Consider the following 20237-nt stretch of genomic DNA (forward strand, 5'->3'; position numbering starts at 1 on the left):
AGCTAGCACACTGCTTGGGGGAGAGTAAAGTGGTACAACCGCTTTGGAAAACTGTTTGACAGCTTCACGAAAACTAACATACACCTATCACATGACCTAGGTATTCCACTCCTAGGTATCTACCCAAGAGAAATAAAAGCATATCTCCATGCAAAGAGTCATACCAACTGTACATAGCAGCTTTATTTATAACAGCCAAAACCTGGAGACAACCCAACAGTTGAATAAATAACCGATTGTGGTATGTCCACACAATAGGATACTATTTAGCACGAACAGATCTCAACATAATTCTCCCGAGTGAAAGAAGCCAGGTATAAAAGAAAACGAAATATATGAACCTATTTATGTAAAACTGTAGAAAATGGAAACCGACTGAGAGTGCAGACAGAGAGGGTGGGTGGTTGGGAGGCAGGAGCACAAGGTACCTTCGGGGGCGGGGGATATGCTCACTATCTGGATTACGGTGATGATTTTACAGGCGTAAGTGTATGTGGAAACCTATCAGCTGTTTGCCTTAACTGTGTGCAGTTCACTGCACAACAATTATACCTGAAAACACCTGTCACAAAAAATGAACATTTGCCACCACATGGAACTGAAGCTCAAACATAAAGGTTTATTTAATTAGAAAAAAATAAGTCAATTATTTTACACTCTTGAGTGAAATATGTACCTACTAAATACAGTGTTAAAAATTATAATAAACAGCCCTGGCCAGCAGGCTCAGTAGGCTAGAGTGTCATCCCATACACCAAAAGGCTGTGGGTTCGATTCCCAGTCAGGGCACATACCTACACTGGGGTTTTGATCTCCAATTGGGGCATGTACAGGAGATAAATGATTGATGTTTCTCTCTCACATCAATGTTTCGCTCTCTCTCTCTCACTCTCCCAAATCAATTAACGTATCCATAGGTGAGGATTAAACAAAATTATGATGAACAGATTGGTACAAAAATGTAGGTTAATTAGTTGTGAAGGAGAAGAGGAAAAGAGACAGTAGGGATAGCTTCTATTTCAAAGAAAACAAAAAGAATACATATACATTACATATAATTATATATATTACAGTGTGTGTGTGTGTGTATGTAAAAGCTGTAGAGTTGTAGTATCGCTCAGATTTCCTTTCCCCACATTCCTTAACACTGGGACTTTTCCTTCACCCGATAGTCACAGACAACATCTACAGTGCTGGACTATAGTCCTCAGAGGACAAAACAGGTTAACAACATCTACCAACTGTTTCGTAATTTCTCTTTGTGTCACAAAATGATACCTAAATCTAAAGCAATACTTCAGAAACAGAACTATAAATAGCTTGGCACACAAATGAATTTTCTATCATTTGAAATATTCCTTTGAAGAAATGGTAACATCATGGGACAGTTGGTCCTAATTTCTAATACATGACAACGTCCCTCAGCCACAGAGTTCAGGTATGTGAGCTGTATGGGGAGACGTGCAGGTAACTTTCCTTACCACTCAGAAGCCACCACAGCAAAGGGATGAACCCTGGGCTCTCGCTGATGTACTTCAAGCCTTTCAAATTGATGCTCACATTGTACAGGGACATCAGCATTAACCTGCAACGCAAAGAGAAGGTGGTGAAGTACTGGCCCCTCCACGCTGCACTTTACCCTAAATCCAGCTCCTGGTTAATAAGACCTGAGCATATTTAGGGGATCCTTACACACCAAATGTCCAATTCTAAAGTCTGGATGACAGGAAGGATAAGCAAAGGCATGTGAAATAATATTTGTTCCCGTCAGTCTGCAGGAAAACGGGAAACTTTAACAGCAGAGTCAATCACACCACCTCTTACAGGCTCACAGAATCAAGAGACACAAATGCAGAGAAGAAACCTCACAAACCACCCCTATGGAGTCATCTCTTTTGTTACCAACCCTGCATTTACACACACGTAACCCTCAATTCAGAAGTATGTACACTGTACTCTGAAAGTTCAATTTAGCTGTTTAAATTTAAGCTTATCTTTTCATCCAATGAACGTTACCCATGACGCCGGCGCAGCCAGGACAGGCCTCACCAGCCTGTTTAATCCCCAGCCTTCGCGATGAAGAACGCCACTCCCGTTCCTAACACCAACAAAACGGTATGCAGCCCTGGCAGGTGGCTCAGTTAGTTGGAGCATCACCCCTTACACACAAAGAGTGGGGACTTGATTCCTGGTCAGGGCCCATACTTGCAGCTGCGGGTTTGATCCTCCCCCAGCCAGGGTGCGTATAGAAGGCAACCAATCAATGTTTCTCTCTCACATCAACCTCTCTCTCTCTCTCTCTCTCTCATCGCATATTGCATATTCTTGGGTGAGGACTTGAATGAATGAATGAATGAATGAATGAATAAATACCAGGGAAAAAAAACAGTATGCAAAGTGAAATAGGATTTTATAAGCGATCTTGGGAACTGACCACAACTGGTAATATAGAAGTTAATGGAAACTGGAAAACTATAGGACTAGTTCTGACATTACTGCAAAATAGAGATCTCCAAAACTTCACACTGCAACGCAATAAAAAAGGCTACACAAATATTTTACAAACCCTTAAAAGAATGGATGGGCTTGCAAGAAATGAAGGGGAAATATCTCTGACCAAGAACTAAGTGAAAGCACAAATTCAGGGAGGTAAGCGCTGAGGATGACAGACTTCGGAAGCACAGAGCTTAAGACTTAATGGCTTCACGTAGACAGAGAGCCTCAGACCAACGCAAGACAGATTCAGACCACAGAGCCCTGCAGAAAGCAGGAAAAAGTTAACTTTCAAGCCTAGCGTTAAGTCCATGCTTTTTGTATGGCCTGAAGATCCACGAGCCAATAACTTTAACACAAAGAGACCCGGGATAGGGGCTCCTTTAGCTGCCTGGCCAAAGTAAACAAACATTCTCTTAAAGGACCCTCAACCTGGTCTGCAAAGAATTCCCACAAATACAGTACTAACAAATGTGAGTTCATAATAAAAATAAACACATGAAAAACAAGGCATTATAAGTAACAGCACAAAGGACAAATGAGAACCAGACTTTTTTTAAAATGGTCATATACTAGAGGTTTCAGTTGCAGAATAGAAAATGAGTATATTTAATAGGCATAAATAACTCAAAAAAGTTAAAAACATGATCAAAGATCTGAGAATTATAAATGACCAGGTACTTCAAAAGAGAACCTAGTTAAACTTACAAAAGTGGAAACTATAATAATCAAACTGTAAAACTCAAGGGCACCTGGCACATGGTAAAGGAGAAATGCTACACAGAAAATGGAGCCGAAGAGATGGCAGCGAACAGCAAAGCTAAGAAGGAGGAAGCCCCAGAAGGCCGACCCCAGAACAAGGGAAGCACAAAACACAGAATTGATCCAGGCCCCGGAGCTTCAAACTGCCGGCTCGAGGCTGACAGCAGGAGCCCAGTGGAGAGGACAGTTGGCACCCCCAGCAGTGGCATGTGGGGTTTGGCTGTTGACCAGCTCAAGGGAGCCAGAGCTGAGGAGTCAGGACAAGCTAACTACCTGCGAGGACAAACATCAGTTCTCTTCAGGGAAATGCAGCAGAGTCCAGAGTCCACAACGTATCTTCAACAACGTTTGGCATACAATCGGATATTTAACTAGCAAGGCCACATGGGGTGAGCAGCATAAGGCATTTGTTTGGGATGCAAATTTAAGGGGTGCTGAAATGCTCAGTAACCAAAACTGTAAAATATACTGCAATACAAAAATTTTTAAATCAAAAGTATTGCAGACAAAAAGACTCCACGATTAGCAATATATCAACATTTTAAATAAAGATGGGAGGGACAGTCACAGTGCTATGCAAAGACATAATTTTGCTTTTGGTAAAAGGAAAATCAGTGATGGCAATTGAGTCCACTGAAAAGGGACCAACTAAATAAATGACGGGACATGGATACATGCACACCAGGGGACATGTTTTCTAGTTTTCTGTTTCCCCACTAAACCTATTTTGTCAAAAGCCAACCCCATGGCTTGTTCATCTCTATGGGCCACAAGGGCTGGTACCATCCAGGACACAGTCAGTATTCAGTGTAAACACGGAAAGTGAGCGACTCCCAGAGGCAGAGAGCTGCAGCAGGGCAAACACACAGAGACAGGCTCTCCTTGCGCTTCCGCGAGCATTTTCAAAGTCAAGGCCAGGCTAGTCTACACACCACCAGCAGCAGCAGCTCAGGAGCAGCACCCAGTTCTCATTATGATCCCCAACCTCCTCTCAGGCCTCAACATGGCCAAAATTGCAATCCTTTCATATTTTTCTGACAATTTTTATACATATCTGGAATCTATGCACTATTTAATAAGTTATTAAGGGCTATTCAAATGTCATATTTGTGAGGAAAATTCAGCACCTTCACTAGAATTTTCTGAGATCTCTAATCCAATATCCCAAGAAGAGAAAACTTTCTACTTTAAGATATTTTTCTTTCCTTTTTTCAGAGAAAGGGGAAGGGAAAGAGAAAGAGAGGGAGAGAAACATCAATCGGGTTGCCTCTTGCATGCCCCCAACCGGGGACCTGGCCCACAACCCAGTGGGCGTGTGTCCTGACCAGGAATCAAACTGGTGACCTTCAGGTTCGCAGGACAGTGTTCAACCCACTGAACACCCCAGCCAGAGCGAAAAGTTTCTACTTTATTTATTTATTTATTTGTATTTTTAGAGAGAGGCGTAGGGAGAGAGAAGAGAGGGAGAGAAACATCAATGTGTGGCTGCCTCTGGTGCGCCCCCAATTGGGGACCTGGCCTGCAACCCAGGCATGTGCCCAGACTTGGAATCAAACCAGCAACCTTTTGGTTCACAGGCTGGCGCTCAATCCACTGAGCCATACCAGCCAGGGCAAAAGTTTCTACTTTAGATGACCAACACAGACAGCTAGAATTCCTTAAAATTAAATGGACTGTCTCAGCTGCTTTAATGCCACAAGAGCAGGACTGAGTCATCGCAACAGAGATCCTTTGGCCCACAGAGACAAAAATATTCTCTATCTACATCTTTATAGAAAAAGTTTGCAAACCTCTGCTTTAGAGTATGATAATAAAAGAAACCAGTCTTTTCTAGATCTTAAAAGGCAAAATTAATCTCTGGGAGATAACTGTAATATGGGGCAAATTCCAGAACACGTGTCCAGGTGAAAGTCTCCAATAATGGCATTTCATTTTAAGGTGTTAAAAATTACTCACAAATTGACAAATATCTTTAAAAGTTCATCCTTGGTCAAAATCAGCCCTCCTTAAGAAGTTAAGATAGAACAAATTGTAATTGCAATGACCATGGTGCCATGTGAGACTCCGTATGATTGCCAGGCTACAGCTCACAGAAGACTAGCAACTTCTCCAAGGTCACACAAGTCTTAGCAAACAACAAATCCAGAATGGGTTTCTCAAGCAAATGCTTCCATTCCAACATTTCTATTCCAAGCAAAAGTATTCTGTAAGTAATTGTATCAAGTATCCAATTGTCAAGTCCAAAGAAATTGGCTGTTCAACTGGCTCTTCTAGTACTGAGACACTAAATGCAAATGTCACTTCCAAAGTACCAAAGAACTGGGAGTGAGACTTCCCCTTCCAATGACAGAAAAGGCAGGCAAACCCTGCTCCCTACCATGAACTTAAGTGGAAGATCCGTTACAAGTGGATCAATAGGTTCCAAAGAACAACTTCACAGGCTCTGCAGTCTTGAGAATTTTAGAGACATCTGACATTGATCACAAAAGGACTGAAGGCAAGGCAAGAGAAAAGGGACCGGCAAACTTAAAACGCTACAACAGCACCACAAGTAACTCTCCTTCACTATAAAAGGACGCTTCCCTCGCGTGGGGACACCAGGCTGGAAGGAACAGGTTCTCCCTGAGAGAAGCCAGAAAGTCCTCCTGACAGTCTGATGGCAAGGCTGGCTCACTAAAAGTAACAGTGACTCAACCGAACTTCCTTATTCTTCTTAAAAAAAATTACAACTAACATAGAATAAACACACCCAGTACTTCAAAACACACCAACAATAAAAATAAACAAAAGGGCACAATTATGATGTTTCCCGCATCAGAAACAAAAACCACACATCAGCCATCCAAAACTGGCTAAAATCCAAAGAAGCTCAATTAGCACCATCAAGTAATTCTAAGGAACAATGAGCAATGCAATCCTCACAGAAGACTGCAGATGTTACATGACAGAGAAACAAGTGGCAGAGCAATCAGACACTTCCCAGCACATGGCAGACAGAAACCAGCAGCTACAGGCCCACGGATTTTGGAAGAGCAGTGCAGTAATTAACTACTTAACATTCTTGTTTTAGATTCTGTGTCCCCACCCCAATCAAGAAACTAAAAATCTGTGGTCAATGCCATATGTAATCAAATAGCCATAGATTAACTTTTACCTACTATGTAACATTGAAGGCACACAAGATATAAAGAACAATACATACCTCCCTAGTTAAGAAGGAAAATCTTCTCATAGTCAAATACCCTTTGTGAACGCTGCTCTGAATACCTACTCCAGGGAGGTGGAACCACTATCACCATTTGATATGTGAAACAGCCATGCATTTCTATAAAGTTTTACAAAATATATACAGAACCTGACAGGTTTGTATCTACAGCAGCATACTGAACATAATCTTCCACACCACGGTGAGATGCTTTCCATGTCAATTTCTACAGTTCTAACACATTTTCACTGATGTGTCCTAACATATTAAATGATCACAACCTATTCTTCAGCTGACAGAGGTATAGGTAAGTTCCCAGTGCAAACTATTACCAACACACCTGCTACCACGTTTCTGCACAAGCATCCTGGGGTTTGTGGGTAAAACTTTCTCCACGGATGTGGACCACCTGCCCTCAACATGAGCATATTCAACCTGAACAGGTGCTGCTCACTTGCCTCCATCACTCTCCCACCAGCAAGTGGGCAGGTGCAAGTAAGCTCTGCCTAGTCTCACATCCTCTCCGAAGCTCATTATGGTTATAATCCACATTACAACTGAGGCTGAGAATCCTTTCCATATTTATGAAGATTATAGGTGTGTTTCTTTTGTGAACTGCCTAATGAACTCTTTTGCCCTTATGTATATTAGGTTATTTGCCTTTTTCTTGTTGAAAAAGCCAAATATAGATTTTTTTTTTAATGTACATAAAATGATCAAACTAGATAGGGTGGGACCCCAAAACTGCCTTTCAGAAGAATTGAGGTTACGTTCATAGCACCAACTACTAATTTATAACTAAGTACCAGCCCAATTCAGTGGATGTTAAACATTTTATGGCTAAAAGCTCCACTGTCTGGAAAATAATATGTACTAGTTCCGAGACCCCAAGTGTTACAAATAAACGTTTTAGAAGCTTGGTGACCTTTGTTAATATCTGGAAATGCTGGCAACTCTAAATTAAGAAATTTCAACATTATCTAATATTTGTCTTCAAAATATTTAACTGTTAACCAACATCCTAGAAATATAACATCCTTAATGATAACTTTCCTATTACCTAATATAACAAGTTTTGATTAGAAACAATTCAGAAGATTTCTTTCAATTGGCATTAAGCCACTCCTGTGAAGAAGGTATCAGGCAACCCAAATGCATGGTAACACATGTATGACTTTAACAACAAACAAGGTATGATTATAACCCAGAAAGTTATTTGCATCTCCTTTGCTCATTTAGTAACATTTACTAAGCACCAGAATCAACAAAATAATCCTCCTAGAACCAGTAAGATTACAGTAAGGTTTCAGGATACAAGGTTAATACATAAAAGTCAATGTTGTCCTATATACCAATAATGTACAAGTGGAATTTGAAATTAAAACCACAATACCATTTACATTAGCATCCCCAAAGTGAAATACTTCGATATATATCTAACAAAACATATAAGACCTGTATTAGAAAAACTACAAAATTCTGATTAATGAAGTCAAAGAACTAAGTAAATAAAAAGATATTCCATGTTCATGGCTAGGAAGACACAATACCATCAAGATATCAGTTCTTCCTGATTTGATTTACAGATTCAATATAATCCCAATCAAAATTCTAGTAAATTATTTTATGGATATTGACAAAATGATTCTAAAATGTATATAGAGGCAAAAGACCCAGCATAGCTAATACAACCCTGGAGGAGAGGAACAAAGTTGGAGGACTGACACTATACAACATCAAGACTTACTCTAAAGCTACAGTAATCAAGACAGTGTGGCGCTGGCCAAAGAACAGACAGTAAGTCAACAGAACAGGATGGAGAGCCTAAAAACAGGCCCACCTGAGTACCTGACAAAGGAGCAAAGGCGATACAATGAAGCACATGGTGCAGGGACAAATGAACATCCACATGGAAAACAATGAACCTAGATACAGACCTCACACATTTCAGAGAAATTAACTCAACACAGATGACAGGCCTAAATGTAAAGTGTGAAACTATAAAACTAGACGACAGACAGCAGGGGATAAAACCTCAGACATGATGACGCCTTTTTCAGATACAACACCAAAGTCAAAAGCCATGACAAATTTCTTGATAAGCTCGACTTCATTAAAATTAAAAACTTCTGCTCTGTAAAAGAAGAATGTCAAGAGAAAGAAGATAACCCACAGACTGAGAGAAAATATTTGCATATGATGTATGTATCTAATAAAGGACTCTTATCCAAAATACACAAAGAACTCATCTATTTATTTGTTTATTTATTTATTTATTTGTTGTTTTTCTATTACAGTTGACCAAAGAACTCTTAAAAGTCAACAGTAAGGAAAAACACACACACACAATTAAAAAATGAGTCAAAGACCTTAACAGACACTTCACCAAAGAAGATACAGATGGTTAATAAGCTTAAAAAGACACTCCAATCCTATAGGATCAGGAAAACGCAAATTAAAACATGACACCACTGCACACCTATCAGAACGGCCTCAATCCCGAACACCGATGACGCCCATTGCTGGTGGGGACAAGGAGCAACGGGAACTCTCGGTCACTGCTGGTAGGAATGCAACATGGTGCAGCCACTCGGGAAGAAAGTGTGGCGGTTTCTTACAGAACTAAACATACTCTCACCATATGACCCAGCAGTCATGCTGCTTGGTATTTACCCAAAGGAGCTGAAAACTTGTGTCCACACAAAAACCTATGCACAGCGTTTATAGCAGCTTTATCCATAACTGCCCAAACCTGGAAGAGGTCCTTCAGTGGGTGAATGAAGTAACTGGGCACATCCAGACAACGGCATGTTATTCAATGCTAACAAGAAATTATCCGTATTAAGCCATGAAAAACTACATGGAAACCTTAAGTGCATATTACTTAGTGAAAGAAGCCAAGCTGAGAAGGCTTCCAACTATATGGCATTCTGGAAAAGGCAAAACTATGGCATAAGTGGGGGTAGGAGTATAGGGGAAATCTCTGATATCTTCCTCTCAATTTTGTTGTGAAACTAAAACTGCTCAAAAAAACAAACACCTAAGTCTCTTATTTTTTTTTTTTTTTAAATCTCATCTCTGGGTCTGAGGCACCCAAGCTGCCGAAATGAGTAGCCTTTGCTTATGGAGGCTGCAAAGAAAGCAAAATCCCCAGGAAAGAGGCAAATTACAGTCAAGGAATGAAGAGGCCAGAAAGAAAAGCAAGCTTAGAGTATAAGAAAGGTCCTGGTTCCAGTGGACTCAAGGTTAGCGTCAGCAGGGAAGAAGAAAGCGAACACATGGCATGCCTACCAGAAGGCAGCCCAAGATTAGGAAGTGAGAAGACCCGCTTCGGTCTGGCGCATACTGAGCCCCACGTGGGCCTGAGACTAACTGTACGTGCGCTCTGCCCAGTGGTCAGGTGGAAGGCTACCAATAGAGTGAGCAGCCTTCTCTGAAGGCAGTTCTCCTCATCTTCAACACGATGGACAAGGGCCCGTTAGGACACACGAGCTCCCTGTACCGGGACCAGAGAAGCAGCCCAGGCACCACACAAAGCTTTGCCTTGGAAATGGGAGGAGGGGGTTAGCTGGACCCATAAATACTGACATTGTACACACCCAGAAGGAAAAGAGACAATGGCTTAGTATCCAGAACACATAAGGAACAAGAGCAAATCATCAAAAATTAAATAAAATAAAATAACTCAATAGCAAATGCGCAATAGACACGAACAGGTAAATCAAATGTTTTGAACATGAGAAAAAGGTCTCGGCCTCACTGGTAATCTAGTGTGAAGACACACAGGCAGATAGATATCGACAGACAGCACCAAGTTCTTTATGAGAACAAATCAATAATGCCATGTGGAGGGTGTGGGAAGCACAGAACACTGACGGCGAAGTGTGTGCTTCAGTGACTAACTTGGCAAAATCTTATAAAACTGAAAATATGCGTGACCCGCTTCTCCAATATTCCGCTTCTGCAAAAACTGCTAGAAGAAATCTCACCCAGGTTAGCAGGAGATATCTCTCAAAGCTGTTCACTTATGATTGTAGAGTAAAACCTGAAAATAACCTGAACTTCCATCAGCCAGGGAAAAGATAGCCCAATGTCCCATCTTCTTTGATGACAGATATTTAACAAGAACTAACTAAATCCATAAACAACTTACAAAGTCTATACAAAACTATATAATTCACATTATACTGTTATGTGTATTGCTCGCGCACACATATCTGTTAGTACAAACACCAAAATGGACTAAAGCCTCTGGTTCAGGTAAGATGGAGTCAACACACCCACCCACTGGCTTCCACTGAATGCAGCCTGAAATGCTGAACGGAATGTATGGAACAGCCACGAGAGGCCCCGGAAAGTAAACTGCAGCAGGCGGACTGGGAAGAAGACCAGCAGTGGAAGAGCCACCAAACCGGTGGTGAGCTGGCCACTCGGCCCCCACCTCCGGAGCGCACTGAGCCACACAGGGAAGGGTGCCAGGAAGACTCGGGCTCAGACTTGAGGAGTTCGGCCTGGGTGCAGAAACGTGACACAGCAGGGCACACAAAAGCCCAGCATTCCAGATGGATGACTGAAAAGGGGAGCCCTGGGAAACCAGCAAGGACCAGGGACACTGTGGAGAGTTAAAGCTCAGGAAAGTGACCCCTCCAGGTTGTTTTTAACTCCTGGCTCGGCCCAAGCTACGCGAGCACTGATCTGATCATGAACAGCAAATCCAGCATTCTGAGAAGGAAAACATCCACTGTTACTCAGGGCTGACACTGGCCCCAGGGGGCGCACCTGAGGGGCAGGCCCAAGAACGCTGCAAAGGCTTTTTGATGACGGAGCTGAGCTGAGACCACGACACAGGGAAGGCTGGTCAGAATTTGCAACCTGAACCCAACCAGGCTGCCTGCCCGCTAAAACAAAACATCAACATTTTCCATAGGATTTAAATAAGACCCAGGTTCTCAAAACATAATATTCAAATGTCCAGGATGCAGCCCAAAGTCACTCAGCATACGAAGAAACAGGGAAAATACCAACTCAAAGGGGAAAGACAACCAAGAGACACCAAGGCCAAGCTGACACAGATTTTGGAAATATCTGAGAAATACTTTAAAGAGGCTGTTATGAGAAATGCTCCAAGAAGAAAAGGGAACACTCAAAATCAATGGTACACAGCATCCTACAATGGCCCACGATTTGCCGCCCTAGGTCCTGGGACTGAGCACAGAATAGCACACCCTGGGAAGTTACATGGCAGAGAAATGGCAGATATAATTAAGTTACTAACGAGCTGACTGAGTTAATCAAAGGGAGTCTATCCAGTTATGCCTAATCTAAACCCATCAAAATCTAAGCCCAGCAAAAGCCTAAAGGTTCCAGGAAGGATTCAGTGAGCTACTGTGGTTGAAGATAAGGAGAGGTCATGTGGTAAGGAATCCAGTCATCCCTGGAAGTTGCAAGTGCCCCCACCTGACAGCCAGCAAGGAAACAAGGACCTCAGTCCTACAAAGGCAAAGAACTGGATTCCTCCGTACCGTGGATGCACCTGGACGCATTCTCCCCTAGAGCCTCTGGAAAATAAGCCTGACCCTGGACCATGCCTTGATTTTGGCCCTGTGAGACCCCAGATGGAGAACCCAGTTAAACCCACTCAGGTTTCTGACCTACAGAACTGTGAGCTAGGTATTATTTTAGCCACTAAGTTGGTGGTAATTTGTTACACAACAGTAGTAAGTGGACAGTGAAGGGCTGCCACAACAAATACCTATTTAAGTTCATTTTGAGGTCATTCATATAATCCTTAAGTATCATGTACGGCATTTGAGATTTATTCATTGCTCTAAGGTGAGAACATTCCTTTTGTTTATATTATTTTTCTAAAATAGTACTCAATAGGCTACATCCCTGAATTCTCCAGGTAATTTGTTTTTTCCATTTCTTTTAGGACTTGCTAAATTGCGTTTTCCTGAAAAAGAGGTCCAATCACTAAATTCTGACTGATTTGTAAATACACATTAACTCTTTAACACTGTCCACCGTACACTTTGAGTTTGGTGCACTGTCCTGGCTTCAAGTCCCCCAGAAGCTGTAGTATGGTGTCCAAGAGCACGCGGCTGGAGTTAACCAGGAATTCACGACCACACGCGATGGCAGCAACATCTGCAACGGAGAGAGAAAAACAAGTTTAAAATCTCTCTAACTTCAGACTCTAGAAGTTTGTCCACGATGAGTACTTGGTGCTGTTTTTCTCCTAGAAGACCTACTGAAAACAGAGTAGCCAGCGAGGTGTAGAAAAGCGGCGCTGCCCACAGAGCTGACGGCCCAGAAAGAACCGACAACCACAACAGTTACTCAGACAGTGAGTGATGTGCTTTGTGATGAGCAAACACCTGGGCAGGGAAACAGAGCACTGGAATCTACACACGTCTGCAGCCAACCATGGGACAGCAAGTGGACGCCATGTTGCAGAACCCTGGAGGGACCGCTGTGGGCCGTCTGGGTCCACACGGAAATGGGACTGAGTACTCTATCTGGGACCAAGGACACTGAAGTCTTCTTTCAATCCTGGGAGTGAAATCCTAATGACTTTGAACCACAATGCCAAACCCAACTCATGAGGCCAAAAAGAGGATAAAAAGTAATTCTGAAAAAAAGCTTTTTTTCCTCTAATTTTTACATCCTATTGTGGGTTAGCAACTATCGGATTTCTTCATGCCCAAGGCCCTCCAGAGACCATCGCTTCCAATGGCCACTGCTGCAGGTGGCACTGGCTCTGCTACATTCCTGAACACCTGTGCGGACACATCAAACACTCAAGTACGTTTACGTGTGTGTTGGTAAGATTTTTCTCAGCTGAATCGAACACATGACTCAAAGGGAGCCAAGCCCCTAACGGAAGCGAGCGGCCACGGTGGCAGAGAGCAGGGCAGCAGCATCCTTGTTGCCCCGACTGAACGGAAATGCTTCCGGTCATCACAGCCAAGTGTGGGGCCTCAGGTAGGATTCCGGTAGCTACCTTACTAATTCAAGGTCATTTTCTTGTATTTTCATTTTGCTCAGAATTATCAAGAATTGAGGATGAATTTTATGGCTTGCTTGTCCTTTAACTGTGTTCTGTTGGCAAAATATAGTTTCGTCATGCTACCAGATCACCTTCATGGATTCAGGTCCTGGACATTCCTATTTATTTTTGTTTCCTGCACTGAGAAGAATCACAAGAGGTGTGAAGTTTCCTAAATCTAACCATTTTTTCCCATTTCTCCTTGTCTTTCCAGCAATTTTTGCCTCATAAATTGGTGCTGTGTTATCCGGTATATAATTCATGATAGCTATAACTTTATAAAAGACAGGACCCTTTACTAACAGGACACTTCTTTGTTCAATGAATTTGAATCTGACAACTATATTTTCTAGCCTATGATACACTCTATTTTTTCTAGAGAACTGTTAGGAGGGGAAATGAAGCTCTGAGCATTTGGCATCATAAGCTATAAACAGTCATCTTAAAATCATTTTTCAGGGAAAAAACATTCTTCACGTAACTACAGTTGACCACCTTCTGGAAGCCCACAGGAAGGCATATGTCCTGGCTGTGAACTTTGGTAGCTGGTTGGCAAAAATTACTTCCCACTGAACTATGCCTCTGACGGGGAACCCTGGCTGTCCCTGACCTACGACTAAGGTGTAACTAGCAGAACACAGTGGAACGGGCACCTTACTCTTAAACATGCTGAACCACACAAGCCAGGGCTGGGGGAGACCCCAGCCATCAGCTGAGGTCTAGGACTCTCTTCTCAGAAGACGGAATCAATGGTCACGGATGCAAGAACACAGGGCTGGTCAGTGGCGGAAGCAAAGCTGGACACTGGGCCTCCCTCCATGCCCATCCCGTCTTCTTTCTCACGCACCACACAGCTTCCCTGTGTTAGTGGGAGTGTGTGGAGAAAGGGAACAGGAAGCAGAAATATCGGGGGGCTAGGAGACGTGATGGTCACTGACATGAGGATACTCCATTGACTTCGTGGAACAATTATGTCCATGAAAGATAAGTTGCATCCAGTCCTGCCCATAAATTATCAACAGTCAAAAAGGAGTTCTGATTCTGCAATCATTATTTAATATTGTTCGAATGAATAAACCTAGAATAAAGAGGCAAGGAGTATAATTATGACTTTTGAGTAACCAAAAAAAGAAGAAAAAGCAGTTAGAAAAATAAGTTTTACACTTGCAAGGAAAGCAAGTTCCCCTTCACAGGACTGTGATAACAATTTGCCATCTTCTTTACCCTCTTCATTTGTCCCCTTACACTAGTTACTGAAACCAGTCACACTCCCTCTGTTGGACAGCAGCTTCGTTTACAATATGTTATCCCCTGCCATAGTTCAGCAGAATATTTACAACAGTGTGTAAGGCCATCAGAGCAGGTACTAGTGTTCCACTTCGCAGATGAGGAACAGAAAACCCAGGTAACTTACAGCCTGGGAAGTGGACTCGCGGTGCCTGAAAATCCAGACCCTTTCCCTACACTAACCTATTACTAAGGACGGAGACTACGGGCGAGTGAGAAGTCTTGCAACGTCAATGTTTAAACAAACCCCTGACTTTCAGTTTTTGCTTTAGTATCCAGTAAACAGGAAAGAGCTACACCTCAACTCTTTAAAAGGTGGGGGCAGTAATTTGCAAAATAACAACTTTTCTTGAACACATCTGATAGCTAAGGTCAGAGATCAACCAACTAACACAAGACATAAGAAAAGGCAGAAGCTCCAAGAGGAGACAGGAGGCGGGCACTTGCTTACTGGGGGCAGACGCTGGATGCCAGACAAGCCAGGAAGAGAACTCCAGCTACAAGTTGTAACCCAGCGCCAGAGCAGCAGCTGCCTTGGGCTGATGGTAGAGAGTGGGTGACTGCATAGGGAAGGGGTGGGAGATACTCGGGAGATCTGGGGACGTAACGGAACTATCCCACATCCTAACCACTGGTTACACGACAACAGGCATTTGTCAAAACCTCGGAATTGTACAAAAGGTGAGGAAAAAACTGTAAAGGATGAATTTACTGTCTGGAACTTTTTAAAAAGAATCCTTGTTTTAGAAGGCAGAGGACAGCTATGTGACAGCTAACCAAGGTCTCCGCTGTCCTGGCTACTCCCCAAGGGACAGTGTCTCAGTATTGGAGATGCACAAGCTCCCAAGGCCTCTGCACAACGGCACTTTAGTAAAACCGCCGTACTATGTAATACTCCCAGTAAAACTCATCAGCATGGAAGTAAAAATTGGACACATAAGTGTCTGCTTCCCAACTCTGTGAGCGCTCCTGTGTGAGCCACTCCACGCAGAGGAAAACAAAGCCAAGTTAGCTTGTACGCTGGGCACCAGGCTGGCTCTACGCACTGGCCCGCTGCCTCGCCACTACACACCAGCTGGCAACTCAAGCAGCTCAAATTCACAGCTCAGCAGAATGACAAGTCACATATGTCAGAGACTTTTGGTGCCATTTGCAAATGCCCACTGTTATAAGTGTTTTTTAAGGTACACCAACGCAAGCCTCCCGCGGCCAAAGACGCGAGGACAGGAGCGCGTGGGGCCTGCCGCCCTGCAGCAGGTTAGGTGCTGGGTAAGCCGGGACTGGCCTGGGAACCACGACTCCCAGCGCCTCCCCAGAAGGAGCACAAGGAAATATGAAGGGACAGTGTGTACCCAGGACCCGCCCCATCAGTATGTCAGTAGGTAAAGGATAATGCCGAGAGGAAAGATAAGACGTCCCCTCTCTTCAGTGGCAAAGAATCACCCCAACATGCACAGCAGAGACAGAAGAGCCATGGAAAGACTAAGTCCCAGCAACTTACCTATTCCGCTGACTTCGGAACAAAGAGCATCAGCCCTCACTAGCATAGGCCCCTCCTGCTGCACCCAGAGATCAGCTATTTATCTGGGTATATTCTTCACAGCAGCTTTGCCACAGAGTTCTATCATAATCGGAACTATGAGTCCTGGGAGAATTTTACTAAAGAGACAATTTGGGTTTTGGAACTCCTTAATTACTGAGCCACACACAGCACAGCTTAGCTTCACACAGGCTTTTACTTGACTAGACGTCAGGAAAGCGACCATGACTCCAAACAACGGGCAGCTCGACGCACGGCTCTGCTCTGACTTTCGCAGCCGCACCACCCGCACACGCCACCTGCCCCCGGGCTGCCGAAGGCCAGTCGTGCTCGCTCCGCAAGGCCACACTGCCAGCACGACCTGCACGACGGGCCGCAGCTCACATGCCTGGCACCCGCCCCCGGTCCACGCACCCGGCGTCTCTAGGGTAAGAACCACATGGCACCTGAAAAAGTCCTTGAGAGATGTTTATGCTCACGTCCCTGACTGTCATCACTGCTCTAGGACACACTTGTCACAGTTATATGCTTCAAAGAATTACTTACTTGTTACAATTCCAGCCAAAGCAAACACAAACTGATTTTCATCAGAATCAAGCTCCTTGACATCCCCATCCAGTGACTTCACAAAACTCTCCATTGTCTGACCAGTGATGTTGAAAAACTTCAAAGCTTTATCCTAAAAGTCCAGAAATGAGAATATCATACCCTTTCACAAACAGCAGTATGAAAACATTTTAAGAAAGACTCTGGTGTTAATTATAGAAGCAATATTTAAAAATCTATTCCTCATTAAAAGTTTCTCTTGAAAAGATGAGGAAAACAAGGTTTTACCTTACTAGACTCTAATAGAATTATTAGTAAAAAAATTACACTGAAGACTAATTCAAAGAGTAAAAATACATATATAATGGGAGCCCTGGCCAGGTGACTCCGTTGGCTGGAGCACCATTCGGCGCACCAAAGGGCTACAAGTTCAATCCCCAGTCGCAGTGCATACATGAGGCACCAACTGATGTTTCTTGCTCATATTAATGTTTGTTTCTCTCTCTCCCCCGCCCACTCTTGCTCTCTCTAAAATCAATAAACATATCCTTGGGTGAGGATTAAATACACACACACACACACACACACACACACACACACACATACAGGAAACAGCTCGAAATTCACACAATGATGGAACTACTGGGATGAATTCACCCAAAAATGTACTGGAAAACTATGTCCACTGTTTGTTCCAGGCATGAAACCAGAGGTTTTCAAACCTTTGGGAAAACTGCTTTTCAAATAAAATCTTAACTGAAATCTCAACATGTGGAAGAGATAAGACAGTGAACAGGCTTATCCAGCAGTGTGTGACTAGGCAAAAAGCACTCCACGTTTGCAGAGCCTCTGCAGCACTTCTCTGAGGAACTGTTTGGAAACCAGGGCAGCAGGGAGCTTCAGGGATGACACACAGGTGCCAGGGCCGGACTGTGGTCACGCTACAACTCCGGGACCCAGCTACCCCACTGAGCAGTACACTTCCAGACGGGTGAATTTACGCTGTGTAGATTACAGCTCGATAAAGCTCAATAAACTTTAAAAATAGATTCAGTCTCTCCCCTGAAAGTCAACTGTAATTTTTATACATGATGTGTAGTTTATCACCAGCCTCTGGCCAAATATCCACTCCTGACCTTCACCCCCGTTCGTGACACCCCGTTCTCCCAGATTCACACCTCAGTCTTCCTCGGTTCCTTCCGTTCCGTCAGCTGGAGTGCACGCTGTCACCCCACCGGCCTCGCTCACAGAGCTCAGCTCACCCCAGCCTGAGCCACTGGAACCCCAGCTCGCCCTTCTGTCCAGCCGGCAGACCCCGCCCCCTACCTCTAATCACTCTCCCTCAGGTCAGCCTTCCCAGCTTCTCCTCTCGTCCCATCTACTTCTACTCAACCTCCAGGAATCCCGTGCTCCCACCTCCTAGGCTGCGTCACCAGCCTGCAGTGACCATCTTCCAAAATCACACTCCGCCTGACCTTGAGAGCCTGTTCTCCCCATGCTCTCACCACACAGCCCTCCAGTCTGTGTCAACTCACTCACTCCCTGTCCCTAAACAAACTTCAGACTTCGCCCTGTGCCTTCGATGTGCTGTTTCTCTACTCATGGGCCACCCTCCTCATTCTACGCCATCACTGCCTATTCAGGTTCATCAAGGTCCATCTCAACTCTCTCTCCTCCTCTGTTGGTGTGTGTGTGTGTGTGTGCATGCACGCTATTAACGTGTATGTTAAATCACATATAACATTCAATCAATTAGACATTGCATTACCCAATGGATAACACATGTAAAAGCACTTTACACTTTGTTAAACGTATACAAATGCCAAGGAATAATACTAAAGTGGTACTATCACCACAAATGCCATACAGCTTCTGGGATCTTACTGCATTCACTTTTACATACCCCCAGAGCATCAGGTTATGGTGGACCCCACAGAGCCGACATCCCAAAATTATCTGATGAGTGAACAAAAGAAATGGATGCAGCCCGTGAGCCCTAGCAGACACGCTGTATCCTGCCATTCACATAAACTCTAATCAACAACGTCCAGCCGGTTGTGCTTACTCCTCCCAGAATGGCTTTGACGGTCTCCTCGCTGCTGGAAGCGCCCCAGAGCAGGGTGCAGGCTGTCGCCCCCATCTCCGTGCAATACTCTGCCTGCTGCAGAAGTTGCTGCTTTGTTTCATTCAGCTGCTGGCGAAGAGCCAGTTTCTCCTGAAATCAAAACAAGATCAGAAAAATGAAGAGCATTCAACTTCAAAATAGCTCATGTTTTCTCTCTCAATGACATTTTAAAGAAAAGGAGTACACGCAAAACTACGGAAAATAGTTGGCAAACGAAAACTAGTCCTTAGAAAGCCATAGTCTATATTTTAGAAATCAACTTCAGAGGCAAAATTAACACTTTTGAACATCCTACTGCATTAGTTTGTCTATAGACATGTACTGCCGAAGTCGAGAAGCTGTTCACCCGGGGGAGAAAAGGCAGCAGCAGGGCCACAGGTTCATCTTCGAGTCACACGAGAACATTAGGCATCCCAGGTCCCACGTGGCTATCCCCAGGAGCAGCACCAGCTGGGACACTGGAACGACGTGACAACCTCACGCAGCAGTCCACACACACAGCAACATTGTAACAAAGGAGCCTGCTGCCTCCGAACGGCTCCCTCCATTGTAAGAATGCTACAGGGCACAGCCGAGGTCACACAGGAAAGACGGGGTGAAGGACGGCAGGGAGCGCAAAGGAAGGGCCTCCCAGGCGGGCGCTGACACAGCGAGGTAAGTGCCAGCGTCTCAGGAAGATGGAGGCTAGGACTGATTTCTCACTGTCCCACCAGCAGCCTCTGAGGAAACCCACCTGGCAAGTCTGAGTGGGGTTCTTACCCAGGAGAGACACGGTGACCTGTCCTCCTGGTGTACCTCTGACCACCAAGCCCTCCTCAAGGCGCACCTCTAGGTGGGTCTTAGGCGATATGGGAATTCCTGCCCTCCCCATCCACCACCGCCAGTTTCACTGTTCCTTGTTACCTGCAGTTCCCTTAGAAGGTGATAGTATTTCCTTAATAAGAGATAAACTTAAAAATATAAAAACATAAATTAACTTATTCCAAAGTATGATGGGCTCAACAGCCCACAAAGTTAAAGTGTATTAGATGTTCCAGGTTCTTCATTTAGAGAAGGAGAGTACAGGACAACGTCAAGGGGCTTTTCGTCTTGGGGAGAAAAGAGAGCAGTGGGGACAAATCAAACTTTGTTGACCTCATAACTTGGCCTCAGGTGGCCCATTCATATCTACCTGGGGAGGCTGCGTTTGCTATGTGGAGCTTCATACACATCCCACATACAGGAAGGGCAA

At 44.0% G+C, this 20237-nt stretch overlaps 1 protein-coding gene across 1 annotated transcript in view; it reads right to left on the bottom strand.

The window, feature by feature from the left end:
- The window catches only part of HSF2BP (heat shock transcription factor 2 binding protein), a 76602-nt gene that overhangs the window by 32318 nt on the left and 24047 nt on the right, over positions 1–20237 (bottom strand). The window contains exons 3-6 of the mRNA XM_090272070.1: positions 18947–19096; positions 16882–17014; positions 12490–12607; positions 1482–1585 (exon numbers count right to left, since the gene is read on the bottom strand). Of these exons, the coding sequence (XP_090128196.1) occupies positions 1482–1585; positions 12490–12607; positions 16882–17014; positions 18947–19096 (505 nt within the window). The remainder of the gene's footprint in view (positions 1–1481; positions 1586–12489; positions 12608–16881; positions 17015–18946; positions 19097–20237) is intronic.

Source organism: Furipterus horrens, unplaced genomic scaffold (assembly GCF_987537825.1).
Source record: "Furipterus horrens unplaced genomic scaffold, mFurHor1.1.pri manual_scaffold_1, whole genome shotgun sequence".
Classification (NCBI taxonomy): Eukaryota; Metazoa; Chordata; class Mammalia; order Chiroptera; family Furipteridae; genus Furipterus; species Furipterus horrens.